The sequence below is a fragment of the Crocuta crocuta genome, unplaced genomic scaffold (assembly GCF_008692635.1).
Source record: "Crocuta crocuta isolate KB4526 unplaced genomic scaffold, BGI_CrCroc_1.0 scaffold164, whole genome shotgun sequence".
NCBI classification, from domain to species: domain Eukaryota; kingdom Metazoa; phylum Chordata; class Mammalia; order Carnivora; family Hyaenidae; genus Crocuta; species Crocuta crocuta.
The window spans coordinates 3,160,284-3,183,655 of record NW_027530016.1 but is presented as its reverse complement, the minus strand read 5'-3'; the positions used below and the strand labels follow the sequence as shown (position 1 = coordinate 3,183,655).

The 23,372-nt window shown below is 45.3% G+C and overlaps 1 protein-coding gene across 1 annotated transcript; it reads right to left on the bottom strand.

The window, feature by feature from the left end:
• Positions 1–14,521: 14,521 nt before the first annotated feature.
• On the bottom strand, positions 14,522–22,983 carry CYP1B1 (cytochrome P450 family 1 subfamily B member 1). Its single transcript, XM_077764259.1, is given in 4 exon segments — positions 14,522–18,547; positions 21,517–21,946; positions 21,949–22,511; positions 22,906–22,983. Coding segments are annotated over 3 exon segments (1,608 nt in total). The 5' UTR covers position 22,511; positions 22,906–22,983; the 3' UTR covers positions 14,522–17,931.
• Between the last annotated feature and the right edge of the window lie 389 nt (positions 22,984–23,372).

Here is a 23,372-nt window from a genome sequence, read left to right as displayed (position 1 = left end):
GCGCAGTCCTTCCTGTCTGCACCCCAGCTCCTCTGATACCTATTTCTGTGTTGTATTCACCCTCCCTTTCACTCCTAGGGTTAACCAGAAGGCCCTGCCTCCACTCACAGAGGAATCACGTTGGCAGACGGCTGAGGGAAGACCCCGCTTCCTCCCTTGCCACAGAATCATCCGTGATCTGCGGCTGATCCCTGAGGGGTCAGGCAGGACGGGTAACGGAAGGCTGCTGGGCTGGCCCTGCCCTCCCAAGGCCCTAACGTTTCACCATCTGCCCCTGGATGCCAAGGGTCAGGCCTTGCTGTGAGGACTAGAGGAGACAAGGGCTATAAATGTGACCAGCACAGTGTGTGACAACTCGCCACTTCCCCCACTTCCTAGTCTCCCTTCCTCTCCTCCGGCTGGCCCTCCATCCTCCCCTCCGAGCCGGACTCCCCGCTCGCTCTCCCCGCACAATCCACAATCGGGTCCCAGGCAGGTGAAGACCCAGCAGACCAGCATCAGGGAGCCCTTGCGAGTCGGAGGAAGGCCAGGGAGGGTTGCGAGGACAGAGAATGCCAGAAGGCAAGTTGTGGAAAGACTGAGGACCTAAGCTTTCATCACATCTGAGGGACTCACACACCAGCACGTGCGTGCGTGTGTGTGTGTGTGTGTGTGTGTGTGGCTCAGGGGTAGGGATTTGAATTTGAGATCTCATTCCCTCCATTTTGCATATGAGGGGACGATCACTTAAAGAGGTTAACCTGCACAAATTCACACATTTCTACACACTGGCAGAGATAAGGTTTGAACCTCCCCCCAATTTTTTAAATGTTTATTTATTTATTTTGAGAGAGGGAGAGAGAGAGAAAAGAGTAAGCCCGAGTGGGAGGGGCAGAGAGAAAGGGAGAGAGAGAATCCCAAACAGGCTCCCTGCTGTCCTTGAACCCCAGATTTGATGAAAGCCCTCAGCCCCACACGACACGAACTCCCCACAGCGTACCGTGTGCAGCACGTCCCACGTCCCGCTACCTTCTCAGAGGCTTCGCTGCTACGGCTCCTTCTGTCCTGCCTCATCCTCTCCCCCCTCCCTTCTGGACCTCTGTGGCCAGCCTCCGCACGGGCCTGAGTATTACCTGCTAGGAAAAAAATATTTCCCTTGACCGTCTAGCTCTATCCACACATCCCCACATAGAGCCCCAATTTCTCTGCTCCTCCTCTCATGTTCCTGAAAAAGCCAGCGATATAACCAGCCCGTCACACTGTTTTCAGATCTCAGATGCCTCTGCCCTGCCTGGCTGGGATGCAATCTGGTTTCTAATTGGGTGGATGTCCCAGCATGGTTCCATTTCTGATAGAGCTTCTGGTCACCTCATGACGAACTTGAAACGGAGAGAAAACATGACTCTGCATGAGCTCCCTATACATTTCTTAAAAGTAAGATCAGAGGACCATTTCCCTGCATGGCTCTGACTGATTACCTTAACCGCCTCATCTACTGTATTGCATAATAGCATGTTGTCGTATTGAATTATTATGATTTATGTTGTTATCCATAGGACCTACATAAATTAAAAAATCAGGCAATTAATATAAAAAGACCTTGAAAGTTAGGAGCACTCTGAAAGCAAGCTGCTATTTGAAAGACCATGTCAAGAAACTGAAATGTAGGGCGACCTGGGTGGCTCAGTTGCTTGAGCGTCTGACTTTTGCTCAGGTCATGATCTCACAGTTTGTGAGTTTCGGCCCCGCGCTTGGCTGTGCACCGACAGCTTGGAGACTGCTTGGATCCCCTGTTTCCCTCTCTCTCTGACCCTCCCCTGCTCCCCCCACCCCATTCCTTCCCTTCCCTCCCTTGCAGGCCTGAGCCTGCATAGGTGCTCCCTCTCAAAAATAAATAAACATTTAAAAAATTGAATGTATTCTTAATTAATCTTTGGAGATTATGCTTAAAATGACTATTTATGGTTTCTTTCCCATGTGCTCAAACCGAAGCACCCTGATTTGAAACTGAACAGTAATTCTTAATCTGAGTCTAGCTTCCTGGCCGTGAGAGAGACTCACCGAACTTCACAACTCAAGTTGGACAACACCCAATGGCTGAGGCCTAAGTACCAGAATGAAACGAGACAGCGGAGCAGCTTACGAAGAAGGCTCATGGGTAATCCTGCGCTTTTGTGAATCTTCCACCTGGAACAATTACCTGGAAAGGATCATGAAGGGCACGTTATGTTTAGGTGCCAAAATTGAAGATTCAGAGAGGGAGAGCAAGTTACAACGTGGCCTCGGGAGGCTGGCTGTGCCCCGGGGAGTGAGCCTCTTCAGGAAAGACATCCCCAACCCGGGTGACTGAGACGAGGATTAAGACTTCCCTGAGGGCATGAAACCTCATTAGCGCAGGCTTCATCAATCTGGAATTTATGCAATTAGACCAAGTCTGGTTTGATGTTTATCTTTGATTTGCCAACTGGTTCTTCAGGGTCATGCAGAGTCATGGCAAAAACAAATTGCCAAGGGAGTGTTGCAGGGATATAGCTGACCCTTCCCAGTCAGGTGGGGTGTGTCTGGAGGTGTTTGTGAATGTCAGTGGAGTTGTACACGCCCCCCTGTGCAAAGCAGTCGAGTGGAAAGGAAAATTTGGAGTGGCCTTTGTGTTCTCAACGATTCTCCATAGACATTGATGAACCTGCCTTAGGACCCTTTGTCTGACTGTGTCCCTGACTTATTGCCTTTGCCAGCAGCTGCTGTTTTTCTTGGGACCATTTTCTACAAGCTTTTGCTCTTAATCAGTTCCCAAGGATCACAGGGACTCTGAAGTCAAGTAGAAAATGTTACTGCTACGTGGACATGAGCAGGTGGGCAACGGGCTGGGTTTACTAGCTGATGGAGGCACTCCCAGCCTCTGGCCTCACTAGCCATGGGATTCAAAGTTGTGCTTCAGAAAAATCTCCATATGGAATGGATCCTTGGTCGCTAACTCCATGACTGCTAAATCTATAAATGTCTCGAGGCTTTTTGAAATACAAAGCAGTGGCTCGCAAACCTAGTTGTCAGATCTTTTTAAATGTTTATTTATTTATTTTTGAGAGAGAGAGAGAGAGTACACAAGCAGGGTAGGGGCAGAGAAACAGGGAGACACAAAATCGGAAGCAGGCTCCAGACTCCGAGCTGTCAGCTCAGAGCCCAACCCGGGGCTCAAACCCACCAACGCTAAGATAATGACCTGAGCCAGAGTCGGATGCTCAACCAACTGAGCCACCCAGGTGACCCAGTTGTTATATCTCAATTCACTGTGAGATTGAAAAGTAATTTGTTCTTGAAAATAAGGTGCCAACAGGCACAAATAATATCCCTTAAAAACAAATCAGTGAGAGCAGTTGACTTAGGATTATTGCGATAATATAACTTGCTCGCTTGAATTTTGATATGCTTTTTTTGAGCGAGAGAAACAATAGTGCCTTCCAAATACAACAGCCAGAGATGCACACCCTGTCTCACCTAAGACCACACAGCCCAGAGGTGGCTGTTAGTGACGTGTCGTTAACAGTTGGGCACCTCAGTACTCTTAGCTGGATGTCCCAGGCCATTTTGGAGGTTTCACGGGCATGTCAAACACGTGCACAACGTCTATCACGTGTGCCAGAGTGGGAGAAAGCTTCAGAAATGCTGCTGAATACTGTAGACAAGCTCTTTCCAGGGGTTCCAAGAAGAGCTATTCATTTACCCACCGACGTGTGAAATAACATGTTAAAAGTCAGCCTCCTCTCGCCCCAATGAATGGTTCCCAAAGAGCATGCTGCTAAGCAGACGAACACCCGCCCCCACTCCATATGGGTTGGCACCATCCCTAAGCACGTCACACTCGATCATCCCACAAGTGTCTATGGCACACACGTGAGACGCCAGCCCCTTCCCAAGCACCGGAGGCCCAGCAGGGAATAAGACAGCCCCTTCCATTCCTCAGGGCCTCATCCATGGTCTTCCCATGTCCTTCCCCAGCACCATGTCTTTCTGGTCAACCCAAAGCATCTTTGTAGGCCCGGTGTACATAGAGCCTCGTCTCCAGAGCCATTCCTAACCCTCATATCCCCACAGTCCCTGGGGGAAGGAGGCATTTTTTAATCTTTTTTTTTTTTTTTTTTTTGGCATTTTTTAATCTTTATTCCCGGAGCACTTCATATGAAGCCACTGCTGCATCCAGCGCGCTGGGTTTGGGGTGCTGGAGTGTGTCTCCTTGAGCAGAGAATGAACACCACAGAATCGGGAAACGTGCTGTGCTTATTTTTATAGCAGTCTTCTTTTACAACAAAACCTAACAGCACTTAATGCTTAGAAGCATAAATTGGATGTGAATAAATAAATGGCCTGGCTGATCTGAATGTGCATACAATTATGCAGGATTTACTATGCCCTGCCTATAAGGACACATGAGAATTGCCCAAAACCACACTTCAGAGTGTCACCTGTGACCATATATGAGGAAGAATCTCATTGGATTGGTTGCATTATCTTAGGCTATGGATAATGATAGTGAGGGGCACCCTCTCAAATGATAAAACCTTTCAGAAACCAAATAGTTCGGGAAGAGGAAAATAATTGTTTCCTGATTTTGTTTTAGGGATGCAATTGCACTGCATGGGTCTGAATTTTGCCTGAATGTAGCTGCTATGAAAAAAAAAATGCCTTTGAACTGTTTCTGCTCCCTAATGACCTCATTGGGGGAGCAGTTGGCTTTATGGGTCCCTGTCTGTCTGTGAAGAAGCATCAGCCTGGTGGAGCCCAGGATAATTCAAGACGGAGGTGACAATGGTGTCCAGGGAAGTGTGTTGTCAACCAGAAAGAGCTTGAGAAGCAGGAGGTTATTATCACTCTCTGCTGGTGTCTCCAGAAGTTGATGGTACAGACCAGGATGGGCACCCTTTTTCTGTAAAGGGCCAGAGAGTAAATATTTCAGGCTTTGCAGTCCACCTGGTCTCTGTCACCATGTGTCAGCTCTGCCACTGAACCAGGAAAACATAGAAAACAGATACGTGAATGCGGTTGTATTCCAGCATAACACTATTTACAGATATGGAAACTTGAATTTCGTAAAAATGTTCATGTGTCCCTAAATATTCTCCTTCTTTTGATATTTGCCAACCGTTTAACGATGTAGAAATCAGTCAGGGCTCACAAGCTGGAAGAAAGAAGCCGTGGACCCAGTTTGGTCCATGGGCCATGGTTTGCTGACTTCTGGTGTGAGCCACCGAAGACTCATCTATCTAGATGGCTGGTGGCCAGGGGAGCCCTTTGTAGCTAGCCGGATGATGTCAATCAGATTAAGCACTCCAGAAATATTCAAACCGTATTAGAAAGAACTACACCAGCTCTTAGAAATTTAATTGTTTTTCTGTGGAAGTAACTGTGCTCCTCATAAGCCTTGTTCCTCTGACCTGAGTTTATTTTCCACTGGGAGTTTTGGGTTCGCCACCTGTGAGTGAAGGCCAGCTTAGTCATGAGTCAGCTCAGGGGAGAGGGTAAATGAGCCCAGCGGGAAAAGAAGTCTTTGTTTCTGCAGATGTGGGGACTCATGCCCGGGCAAAGGTGAGGGAGAGATAAAAGCCGGACTCCAAAGCCATGAGAACTATCACTGTTAATCTCCTTGTTTGGAATTAACTTACCCACCAGGTTATTACTTTATACAGGTCTTCTCTCCTTTAGTTATCCCCAGGTGTTGAGTGCTCTGTGCTTCTGAAATGCAGAAGTGGGCAGTTTTCTGTTTCAGACCCACCTCCTCTAAGAAGTCTTCCTTGATTTCCTACCCTGAACTGGAAAATATAAATCTCTCCTTCCTTTGAATTCCTGCAGTACTTTCTCTATATTTGTCTCAAGGCTTTTGACCCATATCTTTTCATATTATATTTCTCTTCAGACCTGCTTGCTGAAAGAGGCAAGTTCTTTGAATCTTCCTTGTGCAACACAGATTTCTTATCATGGTACCTTACTCCAAGTAGATACTAAATAGATGGCTATTGGTTGAATTTAAAAAAATCCAATATATTGACAAACTGATTTATTCTATTGCAGTGCTGTCTGATATAACCTTTTGCTATCATGGAAGTGTTTTCTATCTGCACTGTCCACAAGAGTAACCACTAGCCGCATGTGGCTATGGAGCACCTAAAATACCAATGTGACTGAGGACATGAACTTTAATTTTTTCAAGCTTAATCACTTTAAATTTATTTAGTTACTTAAGTATTGGTTTATTTATTTATGTATTTATTTATTTATTTATTTGAGGTAGAGGAGGGGTAGAGGGAGTGAGGGAGAATCTCTTTTTTTTACATGTATTCTCTCTCNTGTTAAAGAGGCTGTCTTTTTTCCATTGGATACTCTTTCCTGCTTTGTCAAAGATTAGTTGGCCATACATTTGTGGGTCCAATCCTGAGTTCTCTATTCTATTCCATTGGTCTATGTGTCTGTTTTTGTGCAAATACCATACTATCTCCATGCCCAGCTCAGATCTCACAACCATGAGATCATGACCTGAGCCCAAATCAAAAGTCAGACGCTTAACCCACTGAGCCACTCAGGTGCCCCTTAATTACTTTAAATTTAAATAACCACGTGTGACTAATGGCTATCTTTTTGGACAGCACAGGCTTACAGGACAATAATTAACTAATTGTGTGTGTGTGAATGGATTGTTTATTTAGGCAATAATCAGATCACACAAATGTTGTGTAGAAAACCTTAGTGGGATGATTGAATATTCCACTTTCCGAGCAACATAATGATGCCTGTTCTTACATTCTGTGGAGTGAGGTCCTTTACAGACAGACAAGAAACCACAAACAAGATGGAAAGATTAAATTTACATTATATTAACAGGAGGTATGTACTATGAAAAAGAAAAAAAGAAACACAGAGAAAGCTGAGTAAGATAAAGTGAGTTGAGAGTGTCTGGGAGGAGGTCAAGGTAAGCTTCATTTAGAAGGTTAGGTCTGACAGGAAGCCCTCAAAATCCTCGAGCACGAAGCAGGCAAGAACCTCCTTGACCTTGGCTGCAGCAACTTCTTACTCAACACGTCTCTGGAGGCAAGGAAAACAAAAGCAAACATGAACTATTGGGACCTCATCAAAATAAAAGTCTTCTGCACAGTGAAGGAAACAATCATTAAAACTGAAAGACAACTGACGGAATGGGAGAAGATATTTGCAAACAACATATCAGATAAAGCGTTAGTATCCAGAATCTATAAAGAACTTATCAAACTCAACACCCAAAAAACAAATAGTCCTGTGAAGAAATGGGCTAAAGACATGAACAGACACTTCTCCAAAGAAGACATCCAGATGGCCAACAGACACATGAAACCATGCTCAATGTCACTCATCATCAGGAAAATACAAGTCAAAATGACACTGAGATATCACCTCACACCTGTCAGAATGGCTAACACTAACACTCAGGCAACAACAGATGTTGGTGATGATGCAGAGAAAGAGGATCTCTTTTGCACCGCTGGTGGGAATGCAAACTGGTGCAGCCACTCTGGAAAACAGTATGGAGATTCCTCAAAACACTAAAAATAGAATTACCTTGTGATCCAACAATTGCACTACAAGGTATTTATCCAAGGGATACAGGCATCCTGTTTCAAAAGGACACATGCACCCCAATGTGTGTAGCCGTGCTATCGACGATAGCCAAAGTATGGAAAGAGCTCAAATGTCTGTCGATGGATGAATGGATAAAGAAGATGTGGTGTATATGTGTATGATGTATACACATATAGAGTATTACTTGGTAATAAAAAGAATGCAATACTGCCATTTTCAACTATGTGGATGGAACTAGAGGGTATTATGCTAAGTGAAATTAGAGAAAGACAAATATCGTATGACTTCACTCATATGAGGGCTTTAAGATACAAAACAGGTGAACATAAGAGAAGGGAAGCAAAAATAATATAAAAACAGGGAGAGGTACAAAACATAAGAGACTCTTAGAAATGTGGAGAACAAACAGAGGGTTGCTGGAGGGGTTGTGGGTGGGGGATGGGCCCAATGGGTGAGGGGCATTAAGGAATCGACTCCTGAAATCATTGTTGCACTAAATGCTAACTAACTTGGATGCAAATTAAAAAAAAAAAAAAATGATTGTGAGGTCTGAGCTCAGCCACGAGGGAGGGGCAGGGGGCAGGTTGGTAAAGAAAATGGCGAAGGAGCTGAACTCAGCTGAGCCAAGGAACAGCTCTAGATCGTGGCCTGAACCTCTTACAACATGGTCACAAAGAAAATGAGGCCGTGGGGGGCTCTGAGGAGGGAGAACAGTTTTTATAGGGTTTTGTTAACAAAGCCTTGATAGATGTTTCCAGAACAATCTCTTGAAGTTAAAAATTAAAACTAAGTGGCAAACTGGCTTGCTCCACTTTTTAGCACAATGAGTTTCTGGAAACCACACTGGAAAACACAACAGTAAAAAAATCAGCCCTATTCCTCCACCTCTTTGCCCAGCTTGTGTTTTCCCACTTTTTTCCTCAATGTCAAGGCCAAGTGCTAAGAAAGCAGGGTGCCAACTGGATTTGCTCAGAGGCTGTGGAAATTGCAGAAGCAGAGTCTTAAAATGATGATTGCTGGGAAGGGCAGTGGGAGGAAGTGAGGTGCCCTCCTGGCCCACTGAAGCAGGGCAGCAGTAAAATTTGACGGGGGTAAATACCAGAGGAGGCATCAGAGGGGCCAGCACAGAGCAAGCCAGACCCAAGGGAACACTAGCAGCTTTCGCTACGTGTGGGGATGGGACTGTGTGATGCTCTCAAAGCTGGGTGTGACCTGAGCTCTGATGTTCCAGGGCCTAGACAATAGCCAGAGCTGAGTGGTGCAGCCGTAGACAGAGGCACACAAAGAAAACATTGCCAGACACGCAGTACTATTCCAGGGATGCAAGATCCTGGACACAGTGACCCCAGGCTGCTCGATCTTCTCAGCAAACCCACTGACACTAGAGTGGAAATTCTTTGCAATCAGATATAGTAAAAGTTTCATTCAAGGGCCGGAGGGAGAGTCTATGAAATAGTCCAGAAGAAGATCCGTTAAGAGCTCCAAAGAATTCATCTGAAATCCTGTGCTGCGTGTGAAGTTAAAAAACTCACAGGCTGTTTTAACTTGTGTTTTTCAAGGCATCATTGTCAAGAATGTTAGCGCCAACATGACTTACGTACATAGACAGCCTGCTTGCTGGTAATTCTCCAGGAATCGGAATTGTTGCAGCGTTCCCAGGGGAGTATGATCACGAATGAGCTGGGAGTCAAAGGCAGAAAACCATCTGGACCATAGTGTTACCATGTGGCAAAACCAAAAGCCAGAGCTAATTAAGGGCTTGCCAACGACATCTGTCATTGGTGTATTAAAATTATTTTATTTCAGACTGTGGGCTATGACTCATTAGTGACCATAGGATCAATTTAATGAGTTGTAACCAGCTTTTTTAATTTAAGGTAATTAATTTATTGTCTGAAAACGCAGTGCTGGCTATTTCCTTCACCTAAGGTGGGAGGAAGAGAAGGCTTTCCTTAATTCTACTCCTTCATGCCACCTCCTTCAGAAAGGCTTCCCTGACTGCTCATTCTAGAGTCCTCACCCCTCCCACACCCACGCACCACTCTGTTTCGTCTTTACAGCAACCCGGCACTTACTATTAACCAAAACCCTATTTCTTATTTTATTTATAAATTAATTTTTATTTATTTATTTATTTATTTATTTATTTATAATAAAATCCTATTTTATTTCTTTCTCCATACCCGCTCCACTAGAATGTCAGCTCCGTGAGCTCAGAGCCAGGTATCTTTTTCACTGTTATATCCCCAGTGCCCAGAACAGTGCCTGTCACCTAGTAGGTGCTCAATGAACACTTATAGTGTTGAATTTAAATTGCGTCGAGTGGCACGTTCCAACCCATGACTTTTAGCTGCTCTTGTTCTCCCAGACGGTGGTGTCCTACTTCCCTGCTCTGCTCTGAGAACCTGGTACCACCCTCTTCCCTCAGCCTACAAGGATTCAACACATAACTCTGGTTCACACATCTGGACTTGACCTTCTTCGTTCAGTGCTTCTATGTCTGCCAGCAGCTGCTGTGCTATCTGCCAACCTCCGTTCAGCTTCGTTTAAGCTCATGTGCAGCAACTCTCCTTTAAAAATATTTTTCAGTCTATTTTAATGTACAGTTTTAGAAACTTTAACACACCTATAGATCCGTGTAACTATTGCCCACAATCTGAAAGCACCACGCAAAATTCCATCAAAGCTCTGGAGTCACAGCCTCCCTTCACCCCTAACCCTTGGCAGTCACGATCTGCTCTCCATCACTTTAATTTTGTCTTTTTGAGACTGTCACATAACTGGATTCAGATAGTATACAGCCATTTGAGGATGGCTTCTTTTACTCAACGGTACTCCTGTGAGAGATTCATCCAAGATGTTGCATAGATCAATAGAGTTCATGGCTTTTTATCACTGGGTGTCATTCCTTTGTATGGAGTCAGCAACGTTTGTTTAGCCAACACCTGCTGAAACACACTTAGGTCATCTCCAGGCTTTGGTGATTATGAATAAAGCTGCTATAAATATTAATGTCAAGCTTTTATGTGAACGAACTTTCATTTCTCTAGGATAAATACCTAGGTGCAGGATTGCTGAATCATACTGTACCATTTTGGACTCCCCACCAGCAATGTTTGAAAGCTCTAGTAGCTTTACATTAGCTCTAGCACTTGCTATTATTAGGTTTTTGGTTTTTAATATAGCCTCTATCATAGGTGTGTGGTGATATCTCATTACAGTGCATTTTTAATGAAAAATAATGAAATAGACTTAAAAACAGATTGCATCACAGAAGACAATGGTAAATAGTATTTTTATATAAGTGTATAAGCTCATAATGACATACATAGGTACATACAAAGTCATAATGCAAAATAGATCTACTGCGGATTATGGTAAAAAATGTTTGAAAGGCATTGTTCACACCACATGATGAAGGCCCAGGGTTGGCATTTCTGCTCATTTCAGAGTGAGAGAGAACCTAAAAACCTTCAATAAGCCTAACATTGAAGCCAGGAGAAGAAACTGAGATCAGACTTCAAGGGCACCGATTGAAAATGGAGTCTGAGAGGGCGCCTGGGTGGCTCAGTCGGTTAAGCATCTGACTTAGGCTCAGGTCATGATCTTGAGGTTGGTGTGTTCGAGCCCTGCATTGGGCTCTGTGCTAACAGCTCAGAGCGTGAAGCCTGCTTCAGATCCTGTGTCTTCCTCCCTCTCTGCTCCTCCCCTGCTCATGCTCTGTCTCTGTCTCTCAGCAATAAATAAATGTTAAAAAAAATTAAAAAAAAAAAAAGAAAATGGAATCTGAGGAAAGATGAAGGTATCATTAGTCCTGAGAAGCAGATTTAATAGAATTCACTTCTTTGTTCTTTCATAATTTATATGCAAACTGTCTATTCAATAACAAAGTTGTTGACACCTGTTACCTGCTTTTAATGACTGTAACATTTGAGAGAGGAGATGTGTATGTAAATACAAATATGTCTACAGGACATACTGAAAAATGAGTGTAGATGTCTCTTTAAAAAATCAATTTAATGCATTATACCTCCCTAAATGGTATATTTCACGTAAAAAATAATGAGGTCATTCCATGTGTTGGTGGGGATGCAGGTGGAAGCGAACTGTCGTGCAGAGCTGACGGAAGGGTGGCTGGTTGGCATTCTGGAGAACATGCTTACAAACCTTAATTACGTAGACACAGGCTTGCTCACCAATGGCTGATTGCGATTCCAATCGTGGGCATAATGTGTATTACACATTTTTCATGGGTCCACCAGCGTCATATATGAAAATGTTCCTTGCAGCATTATTTGGGGACACATGAAGTTGGAGGCCATTCGGGTGCCCATCCCCAAGACTTGGACAGAGAAAATGTGATGGATGAACCCCCAGGGGCAGTAGGCAGTGGTTAGAAGCCACGGGATTAGACAATACCGAAAACGTCGTATGTAGAGGACTAAGCAACAGGATGAGAGCTAGAGAGCATTCGCACAAATTAAAGCCACATGTATATAAAACAATAATACAAATTTTGCTGGAACACATGCAAACAAAAAGTATCCACCCAGCGCCAAGAGAGGGAGACAAACAAAAGCAGACAGATAGGAATAAAAAACAGGATTGAAAATTTTTTAAAGAGCCTGGAAGATTTTTCAGGCTGGTGGAGTGATTCTTCGCTCCGACCTGAAGGGATCTCAGTGGCTGTTGGGTTTGTGCTGTTATATTGTGCAATTTGTGTAATATTGTGTTGTTTATTCAGTATAATATTTATTTAGCTAGTTTATTTAACCTCTCTGTCACCTAAAGGGATCTCAAGTGGTCCAATGCCAGTTCCAGTAGCTCCAGGAAGCTATTTTCCAAGGCAGGCTTTCTGTCGACATGCCTGTCTCATTCATGCCTTGGTTTGGCACTCTCTCTGGCCAGTTTTCTGTGTTTACCCTAACCCAAGCTAGCTGAGAGCAGGAGAGGTTCTGATCGGTCACATAAGCCAATATCCAGTGCCGTGCACCCCAATCAAAGAGAGTTCTTGAATCAGGCCACTTGACGGGCAACTGGTCCAACCTACAGATGGCCTTTGGTTCAGGTAAGGATCCCTGGCCCAAGTGAATTATAGGACAGAGGCTTTAGNCTCCCTCCCTGCCTCCCTCCCTCCCTCCCTTCCTTCCTTCTTCCTTGTAAGGAACAGTTTGAGGATGCTTTTCCAGGAGAGAGGAGTAGTGTGAGTCCTCCTGGCACTTCAACAATGCCAGTCCCAATCTGACTGTAGCTTGGAACGTGCCCTAGACAAAGGACGTGTACTGCTGTGAAACCCAAGCATCGTAGGATTGAAAAACAGACTAGACTGTCCGCCCAAACACAGTCACACAGGGAGGTGAAACACTACAGCATGAAGACAATGGGCTTTGGAGTCAAGTTCATCTGTGGGAGTATCCAGATGCTGCCACTCCTAAATGTACACTTTTGGCAAGTTACTTCACTGCCTCCTGCACAGAACTGTTGTGAGATAATGCTTAGTGTGGTGATTCAAACATAGTATGTGCTAGGCACATCCTAGTTGAATTTCTTCCCCTCATACCTGACGCATGTTGGGAAGTGCTCATGAAGACCACATGGCCTGTGTGTGAGTGCACTGGGAGCCACAGGCATAAGCTCTTGTTTGCTGATAGCTTGCCCATGTCTATTTAAACCTCGTTTTCTCCAATCTTCCCCATTAAAAATAATTGCCTCTGAATGTATTCTTTTCTTTTCTTTTCTTTTCCTTCCCTTCCCTGAGGATCATAACTAGTAGGTCAAAGCTGAAAAGCAGAGAGCCTGTGAGTCACTGAGGCCAAGTAAGGGACTGTTAACAGCCATATTTCCGTAGCACTTATGCAAAAAAAGAGACTGGCTTCAAGGCTGTGGAAATAACCTCTATGAGTTTGCAGTGATCAGGCCTGTCTTATGTCTAAAGCTACCTGCATTTCCCATCCCGCACTCCAGCCTTAGGTTTTAGTGCATTGACTGGGGAGAATTCAACTCTGTGCGATACTTTTGCAAACACCTGACTCCAAGTACAATTTTGTAAAGATTTCACCTTTGGGAAAATTTAGTTCACTTGTCCTAAAGTTTTATGACCATTTCGAAGGTACTATGTCAGCACATCTGGAAAACAAGTGAGTATTCTCTTAAACCAATGTATAGCCATATCTTTCAGTTGCTGAAGTGTTACCGTCAAGTTGAAGTATCAATGACATTGTGGGCAGTTTTACTTCACGATTTCTTTTCCTGTTTTCACAGTAATGGGAGCTTGGGCCGGGGAGAAATAAGAGGCTTTGGTACCGCACACCCTGCCCTCTGGTGAGAGCGGGGCAGTGAAAGCCTGGAGAGTCACAGCAGAGGCCCTGTGAAGTCACGTCTTAAACCTGGTAAAAAGGGCAGCAGAAATTTCCACATAGCATGTGACGGAATGCTCTCATCCATCTTATTTTTACTGGACCTGAGATGTATTTGTTACATTTTTAATTCGGTTGATAGACATTCATGCATGATAGACATGTCTATCAACCAAATTAAAAAGAAAATCTTTTGGGGCACTTGGATGTCTCAGTTGGCTAAGCGTCCGACTTCGGCTCAGGTCATGATCTCATGGTTTGTGGGTTCAAGCCCCGCGTCAGGTTTGTGCTGACAGCTCAGAGCCTGGATCCTGCCTTGGATTCTGTGTCTCCCTCCCTCTTTGCCCCTCCCCTGCTCATGCTTTCTCTGTCTCTCAAAAAATAAAATAAAACAAAAACAAATCTTAATTAAAAATTAACTCTCACTTTGCTAGGTGTTTGCTGTTGAATTTTAACTTCTGTTTTGGTTCTCATAAATTAAGAAACGTAGAGATCAGGAATTTGGTAGGAAACTGAATGCTGAAAATCTATTTAAAAAAAAAAAAAAGCAAGCAAACTGATAGGTAAAATGAACAAATAAAATGTTTACAATGCAACATTTTATTTCAAACACTTACAGAGAGTAGTTGAAAGGAATGGATACATTAGGCTATCTTTGCTATAACATAAAGTAAAACTTCGTAACAAGATTATGAAAGTGATTTTTACTATTGGGCAATGGTGTCCTGTTATAGACAAATTACAGATACAGAATGTTTTTTAATTGGGCCCATCAAAAAGCAAAAGATACATATTAATGCTGTGTCTCCAAAATAGATTTCCGTTACAACTATGCATTATAGTTGCTCTGTACATATTAAAAGCATAAGTGATACAATATAAAATAAGAAATGGTTAAATAAAAAGCCATCATAGAGTTCATGAACATCTACTAAAATATCACATCATGTATTATAGCTGAGAACATACAAATTAATATAAATGCTATGCAACTATTTGATCTAATATAGATCTAATAAGGAAATGTTAAGGCCGTAATAACATTTCACAGGTGAAGGCTAAGTTCTGAGACATGAAAGCTTTCAGGAAAAAAGAAAAAAAAAAAAAAGCTTTCAGATAACCCACAAAACAACCTGAGACATCTTTTTGTTTGGAAAAAAAAAAAAGCAATTTTCTTACAAAGTGAAAGCTTCATATATAAAGGAAGCATTTAATAAACAATATACCTTAACTATTACAATAACCTGGAGTAGCTATTCTGACTACAACAGTGACCATCAAATAGATTCTTTTTCTGAAAGAAATAAAATAAGGTCTTCTGATTAAGTCAATAGCCTCATTATTGTAGCCTCCAAATATGGTTATTTTTATTTGCTTATTTTTGGTTTTGCTTTCCTTCCTGTAACGAGGTTATAAAATATAAAATGAATGAGGCTGTGTTAAATAATCCAGGTAACCTCCAAGAGCCCACCTTACTTCCTCGTATATAAGCTTAGCTTTTCCCTTGCCAAAACTGCTGGATGAACTGAGCCTACAAACGCAGACAGACTACAGCACATCTGGATTTGGTTGACTTAATGAGGCATCCAGATCGACACATGATTACTTTTGCTACCACACATGTCTCAGGGTCAGTGGGCTAGGGCAGCCTAAAATCACTGTCTCAGCCCTGCTTAGGGCATAGGGGTGATAACATTTGGGAATAGCCGGTAACAAAAAAAAATTTAAGCGTATTGGGTAAGCCTGACCTCTACAGTTGAATTTAGTTGCCTTTAAAAATACTGGCACAGTTCTCTGTATTCAAGAGGCAGCACTATGAGATTTTATGATACACATTTTTGTTAACAAAAGAATTCCAAATCACAAAACGGATCTTCTGTGTTGTAGATCTTTCTTAAAAGCCTACTTGGGATTTAACGTTGGCACACAGAACATCTTATTTCTAAGTGTTGATATTTCAACTTTTGTGCCACAGATTATTTAATTTGGAATGCGTGGGGAAACGCGTAACCAATTTTCTTCTTTTTCATTTCTCGCTCGTTTTTCTCACCACCCTTTCCCACAACCGCCAAATACTCCTTCCTTCCTTTATAATTCTGATGAGATGATTCCAAAACTCTTAATAAAATGTAAGAGCAAGCTTTCAGGACACTGAATGTCTTCCTCTGGAAGTCCACACGCAATGAAAGTTAAAGCTCTAAACTTCACTTTGTACTCCTCTGGTCTTCCATCATTTTTTTTTTTAAAGGTTTTTAGGACCCTTACATAAACGGAGCCTACACATTTCGTTCCGGCTATATGTTTTCACAGTTACCAAAGTGGCCACTCACTGGGTTGACCATCCTGAACAGCACACCTGATCTGATCAGCCATCACTGGAACGTGACATAATCTTCAAAGCGGCCTCCCTAGACTCCCTTTTGACTCTGACTTTCCAAAACACAGACATGAATGCTATTTTAAAAAAATTCACTTAAAACAAAAACTAAGTCCATTATGATGGGAAGTTTCTCCCTTGGTCGCTAATAGAGAGAACACCCAGATAAGTCACTGCATTTTTCACTGTTCATCAGGCAGATGCTGGTTAAATTTCTCTGTCTCACACAGGCTAATGGCCGTATTTCCAGTGACTTCAACTGGAACTCAACAATCAGAAGGGCTTTAAGATTCAATTAAAACTGAAGCATGCCAAGAGTTTAGAATTAGAGCATATTCACTACATCAATGTCACAAGAAGATTCTGGATTATGAATATAATCTTAGAAAATATGCTGTAAAGTAATGAGGAACCCACTGTTACAGGTCCAATCTTGAGATTATTCAGTTCTCGTTCAAGTTGTGGATGAGAGAACAGACTTTGCTTCAACCTGGTTTTCATGAGGTCGAAATAGGCTCGTTTCACTATCTGAGCCAAAATTGGTTGAATCAAACTTTTTGATTGGTCTTTCTTTTGGAAAGACAAACATTATTCAAGCTTTACTTAATGAAAATAATACTATTTAGTAATACAGTAACTAATACATATTGCTTATGAATAATTATATGTGTATTGAATAGTATTTTGTGACTTTATTTTTAACCTACGAGACTGAATGAAATCAGTGCATTATAAATAATCACATCATTTAAAGCTTAGCTGGGCTGATAAATCTTTTGTTGTTGATTTGTCTTTGGGGTTTTTTTTGTTTTGTTTTTTTTTTGCTTGTCTTGTGTTTTTCGCTTGTTTTTTGTTTCTTGCTCGTAATTGAAATTCTGTACTTTGGCCGCCAACAGAGGTATGACTTCGGCTTGGAATTTTTTACAGTTGAACAACTTACACTTTAAAATTCATAATAAATCACCAAAACCTACTATAATCACTAAATCAACTACTATTAAAATTTCTTTCTAAGCAAATGAATTTATGACTTTTGCAAAAAAAGAAACCATATCAGTAGGCAAAAAGATAAATCTATCCACAGACGCTAGAGCCTAACTAAACTATTTTTTATTGAAAAGGTGAAGAAAGGCGTTTCTGGTCTTTACCTTTTCCCTTACCACCCTCAATCACATGTCTTACACTGAAAGTATTTGCCTTTCTATATTCAACAATATACTTTGAATCTTTGCTTAATATAATTTTCTGAGGACCAGATCTCAGCACACAGAACATCAATTTTGGATCCCACCCACAAAGGCACTGTTAGCGAAATACTCCTTCATTAGGTCATTTGTGTGTATGCATATGTGTGTTTAAACTCCAAAGAATGCTCCCTCAAGAAATTATTGTTACCAGCCCTTGATTTCTGTATAAAAATTCTTTGGACCCTTTAATTCTTTGATTCAAAAAAATCTTCTAGGAGCTCCCGCATGGCCCGGTGCTCATTTGAGCACACATGTGTAAAGCATATCATCTGGGGGTCAGTTGGTTTATGCTCACTTTAGAGGCTAACCGAGAAAGTGGCACAGAGGAGCTAGAAAATTCTATTCCCTCTCCCGCAAAACCTGAGTACTTCTAACACTGCAGCTTGCTTCCGGCCTCACAGTGGCAGTCCTCCTCGGCTTGTGACCTTCGGACAGCACGATCGAGGAGCTCCATGGACTCTCTGAGGGTGACATTGATTTTAAATGACTTGGGCTTAATGGTCAGACCGTAATCAAAATCCATTTTCGAGGGTTCCTCTGGATTGGCCTTGAAATTGCACTCGTGAGCCAAGAGGGAAATGAAGAGAAAGAGCTGCATCTTGGAAAGCTCTTCCCCAATGCACCGCCGTTTGCCCACTGAAAAAATCATCACGCTGCCGGTCAGGTCCTTGTCGATGAGGCCGTCCTTGTCCAAGAACCGGGCTGGATTGAAGTCCTCTGGGTTAGGCCACTTCACTGGGTCGTGATTCACGGACCACTGGTTAACAAAAACCACCGTGTCCTTGGGAATGTGGTAGCCCAAGACGGAGGCACTGGCGGTGGTGGCGTGAGGAATGGTGACCGGCACAAAGCTGGAGAAGCGCATGGCTTCATAAATAAAGGCCATGACGTAGGGCAGGTTGGGCTGGTCTTCCATGCAGGGCAGACGGTCTCTACCCACGACTTGATCCAATTCTGCCTGGACCCGAGCCTGCACTTCAGGATACCTGTTTGGTTGTTAATCCAGAAGGAGAAAGTGAGGGAGGAAAGGTAATTCTTTTATCTAGAAAGCACAGGACACCTTAAATCCACTTTCTTTGTCTGAATCGGGGGCTGAATTAACATTTCCAGCCAGAAACAAACAAACAAACAAACAAACCTAAAACGGTTTCCTAATTTCTCACTGAATTACAAGAAGGGTAAATTAATAGTTCTATTTCCCATAGTAAGCCTCATATGGCTAATGCTCTCTTTCCTGTTGTAAGTCGAAAAAAGTCTAAGTTTTCTCAGCCTGAAAAAGCTCCAAACAGACAAGGCCAGCCTCTTCATGAGGCACAGCAGACTATGTCAAGGACCCACAATACTTTTCAGGAGCCCATGAAAATGTTTTCCTTTCTTTTAAAATCAGAGGGGAAAAGAGAATGTTTAGGTCAAAGAGAATATTTTAATATACTTATCTTTAAACCAACACAGTAATAAAATATCATCAAAAAGTTTTCATGAGGCAAAAATGCCCAAGACCCATCAAAATTAAAAAGGAACCCCCCAATGGGGCGCCTGGGTGTCTCAGTCGGTTGAGCCCTGACTTTGGCTCAGGTCATGATCTTATGGTTTGGGGGTTCCAGCCCTGCATCGGACTCTGTGCTGACAGCTCAGAGCCTAGAGCCTGCTTCGGATTCTGTGTCTCCCCCTCTCTCAGTCCCTCCCAGGATCATGCTCTGTCTCTCTCTGTCTCTTACTGATTTTTAAAAAAATGTAAAAAAAAAAAAAAAACAGCAGCTTCCAAAACGGATCCTTCACCTCTCCCCTCCACATCTTCCTTTTAATTCCAGCAGACACACTGCTCTCACTTCACACACATTGGTATCCCGAAAGATAAAGCTATAGAATGTCTAAATTTAAAAGAAAATTTCCAGCGTTCAAGAGATTTATGGTACAAGCTGTAATACTTATTCACTGTTGGCGCTACAAATCGTACTGTCGATCTGGAAAACAAAATCTTAGTACAAAGCAGGATGCATATGGGTGACTCCTCCCTAGTCTTTTTAAACCCAGTAATCCATGCCTAGAAATTCATGTACAGGAAACAACAGGTGCAAACATATCTAACCACAATGATAGAAGAAATTTTTAAAAGGCAGTCAACAATGTTAAAAGAAGTGATTGTATATAATAGTGTTATTATGGCAAAAATATTAGGTAACTGTCAAAAGTCACTGAAACAAAGTTTAAAAGATGGGGAAATGTCCATCATGATAAGTAAAAATGTCAGAAGTTAAAAAATAAATAATTATGGCATCTCTGAAAAAAATTAAGCACGTATGGAATGAGATTACGGGTGATTTTAAAAAACTGCTTCATGAATATCATACTTCAGGGGTCTGCAAGCTTTTTCATAAAAGGCCAGATAGGAAATACTTCAGGCTTTGCAGACCAAACCCTCCGTCACAACTATTCAGCTCTGTGTCACGCTATGAAGGTGGCCATAGGCAATATATAAATGAGTGGGCATGGCTGGGTTTGATAAAAAACTTACATACAAAAACGAGCAGTGTAATTTGCCAACCCCGTCCTACTGTCTTTTCACTAAAAAGAAGAAAAATGTATTCATCGGCTACACTGAACTGAAAGCGACTCCAAAATTGTTTTATTTACTCTTGCTATCCAATTCAGTTTCTAATGAAAAAAAAAAAGGCAGTTTCAAAAGAGAACATGTTTATGGCGGATGCAAAGGACATATTGCTCTCATTTTGGGATGTATTCTTTCCCATCCATTACCGACTTCTTTTTATTTGATTTCTGCTCATTGCTCATAGTGTTTCTGGGGTCTCAATGCTGAAAAAGCAAGTTTAAATACACAAAAAATTCAATTTATAAAAGTAGTTGCACGGTCTAAGAACACACAGGTTGCAGGATTCTGAGAAAAGAAGTGGTCTTTGCCTTCCAGTTTCTGCGTTACCAGCAAATTCAGTACCCCCCTCTCGCCCCACCCCTACTTCCTTGCACGCCAGGAAATCGCACAGCCAGGATTTCTGGTCTCTCAAGAAAACCGAGATTTGCCCTTAGTGAGACATCTGCCCCTGGAGCAGGGATGCCCGACAAAACCAGGCTGCTCTGTTAAATCTAAATTTCAGATAAACATGGCTAATCTTTGAGTAGAGGTATGTCCTGTGTAGAATTTATTCTTATTTTCTACGTCTGGCAACACCCTATACCAGCAAACTGTCTGCTTCCTGCGCGCAGGGCTTCCTTCCTAGAGGTTGGCGACCTTAACCGGGGTGGGCACCGCGGACCAGCTTGGCAACCAAGCCGAACCCAGGGACCAGGCGGGCGCCTCCTGGATACCCTGTTTGCCTTTCGAGACGCTGCTCTGCGCCGGTAAAAATGACTGCTTCTCCGGTTTTTTTAAACGGACACAAGCCGCTAGTTTCTGGCCGCCTTCCTAAAGCTGCGGAGCCGGTCAACTGCAGGCGGGGCCGGCCTCCGAGCACTCCCTCCGCCCGGGAACAAAGCCCGGACGCGCGGCTGGCTTGCAGCGCCGGGCTCGGCGGCCTCGGATCTGCGCGGGTGCCTGGCCGAGCCGATAAGGCTCCTGTGTTTGTTTAACTTATTTACCCGCCACCCCTTCTTTCGGAACCGTGCCAATGTGGCTTCTGCTGTGCCGGGGAGGCAGAGATCAGGGCTGATCTGCAGACACTTAAGAGATCTTGCCTTTCGGGGTTCTCACAAATTGGTCGCCACTTGGAGAGGCAGCGAGCGACAGGAGAGGCAGCGAGCGACAGGATCGGGCCGCGTGCGCTGTCTCGGCCCGCGCCGTGCCTTCCAGAGCTGCGCTTTCCGGCCGCGATCTCTTCTTGGAGAGATGGGGATCTGTCGCGAACCCCCAACCCCTGCCCAAACCTCGGCACATTCTAGCCTTTTACTGGGGGGGGAGGGGGGGTTGGAAGGCCCGGCCCACGCCCCCTGGAGGTTTTACCTGGTCAAAAGGATGAGCAGCCACTGCAGCGCGGTGGAGAGCGTGTCCTGGCTGGCGCCGAAGATGTCGGTGACCGTGGCCGGCACGTACTCCACGTCCAGGCGCCCGCTGCCGTCGTCCGAGCCCTCCGCCGCCTCCGTTCCCGCGGAGAGGATGAAGGCGTCCATCATGTCGCGGGGTGAGGCCCCGGGCTGCAGGCTTTCACGGTGCCGCAGGAACTTGTTGAGGACGAAGTTGCTGAAGTTGTGGTTTAGCTGCTCGAACTCGCGGAAGATGGTGCGCACGGGGTTGGGGAAGAGCTGCAGCCAGGGCATCACGTCCACCAAGCTGCCCGCGCCCACCGTGCGCCCGAACTTGTCGTTGTGGCTGAGCAGCTCGCGGAACTCCGCGTCGTCGTGGCTGTAGCGGCAGCCGAAGCACACGGCGCTCNGGCGCCGCCCGCGCTGCCGCGCACCAGCAGCCGCACCAGCTCGCGCACCTCGCCCAGCACGTGGCCCTCGAGGACGCGCCGGCTGCGCGGCTGGCGCGTGCCGAAGGCTCGCAGGGTGCTTTGCGCCGCGCGCCGCTGCGTCTTCCAGCGCTGCGAGTACTGGCCGAAAGCCAGGCTGCGGCCGCCGGACACCACTCGGAAGGAGGCGAAGCGCGGCCGGTCCGCGAAGGCGGCGCCCTGCTGCACCAGCGCCTGGCGGATGGCGCGCTCGCCGTTCAGCACCACCACCCGGCGGTTGCCCAGGCGGATCTGGAAGACGTCGCCGTAGCGCCGCGCCAGGCGCCCGAACGAGAGGTGCGGCGCCGGGCCCATCGCCGCCGCGTTTCCGATCAGCGGCCACGCGAAGGGGCCGGGCGGCGGGCACCCCGGCTGCCGCCGCCGCCTCAGCAGCCACTGGCCCACGTGCACCGCGGCCAGCACCGACAGGAGCAGCAAGAGCGTGGTCTGCTGGGTCGACAGCGCGCTGGGCTGCAGGGGAGCGTCGGGACCGAGACTGGACGCCATGCTGGGGAGAGAAGGGCGAAGGCGTGGCACTCAGGTGTGCAGAGAAGGGAGCGGGCGCCCCACACCCCTCCTACCCCTAGGTGTCGGGCTGCCTCGCACGGTTGGTAAGAGAGACGGTCCGGCGTGGGTCAGGTCAGGGCGGGCTCACCGGGGAAGCAGCAGAGGACGCCTCTTCCCATCCCAAACCCATTCCCCAAAGGAGAAGGCAAGGAGCGTGTTTCCGCCTCTCAGGGACCCGGACTGTCCGTCCCCGCCCCAACTCCAGCCTCGTAACGGTTCCGGCAATTCGGGGACAACCCGGAGGGCATCAAGGCGGAGGCGCTCAGTTCCCTTCTCAGGGCCTACCACTCCGGCCCCCCGAGGCCGGGGGAAGGCGGCTCCGCGGACAGACTGACCTGCGAGGCGGCGCGGTTTCCAGCGGCGCGGGATGGGCAGCTCCGAAATGGGGCTGGAGCCTTCGTGGAAGGCAAGACGTCTCCAGGAAGCCGGAGGCCTCGCCTGGACACCTGCCGCTCTGGGAGCTTGAGCACCCACTCTGGAGCCTCTAGGTGTCCGAGCCAGGCGCGCTGGGATTAGGATGGGGACCGAGAAGGGTGCCTCCTTTGCTCAGCCCTGCTACACCTGGGGCCCCGGCAGAGCTGGGGTTTCCTCACAGCGTGCGGACTTGAGACGGGGGGGTCGACGAGTGGAGGCAGCTCGCAGCCCTCGCTCCCCCCACCCCCGCTCGCCTTGGACAGCTGGGGTCGCAGAGGCGCAGCCCGTTTGCACAGTCAAGCCAGAGAATCCGAACGCGCTATCCCTCCCATCTGCCTGTCAAGGTCTGTATGTAGCGGAGTAGAACCTGGTGGGGGAGGGGGCTTAC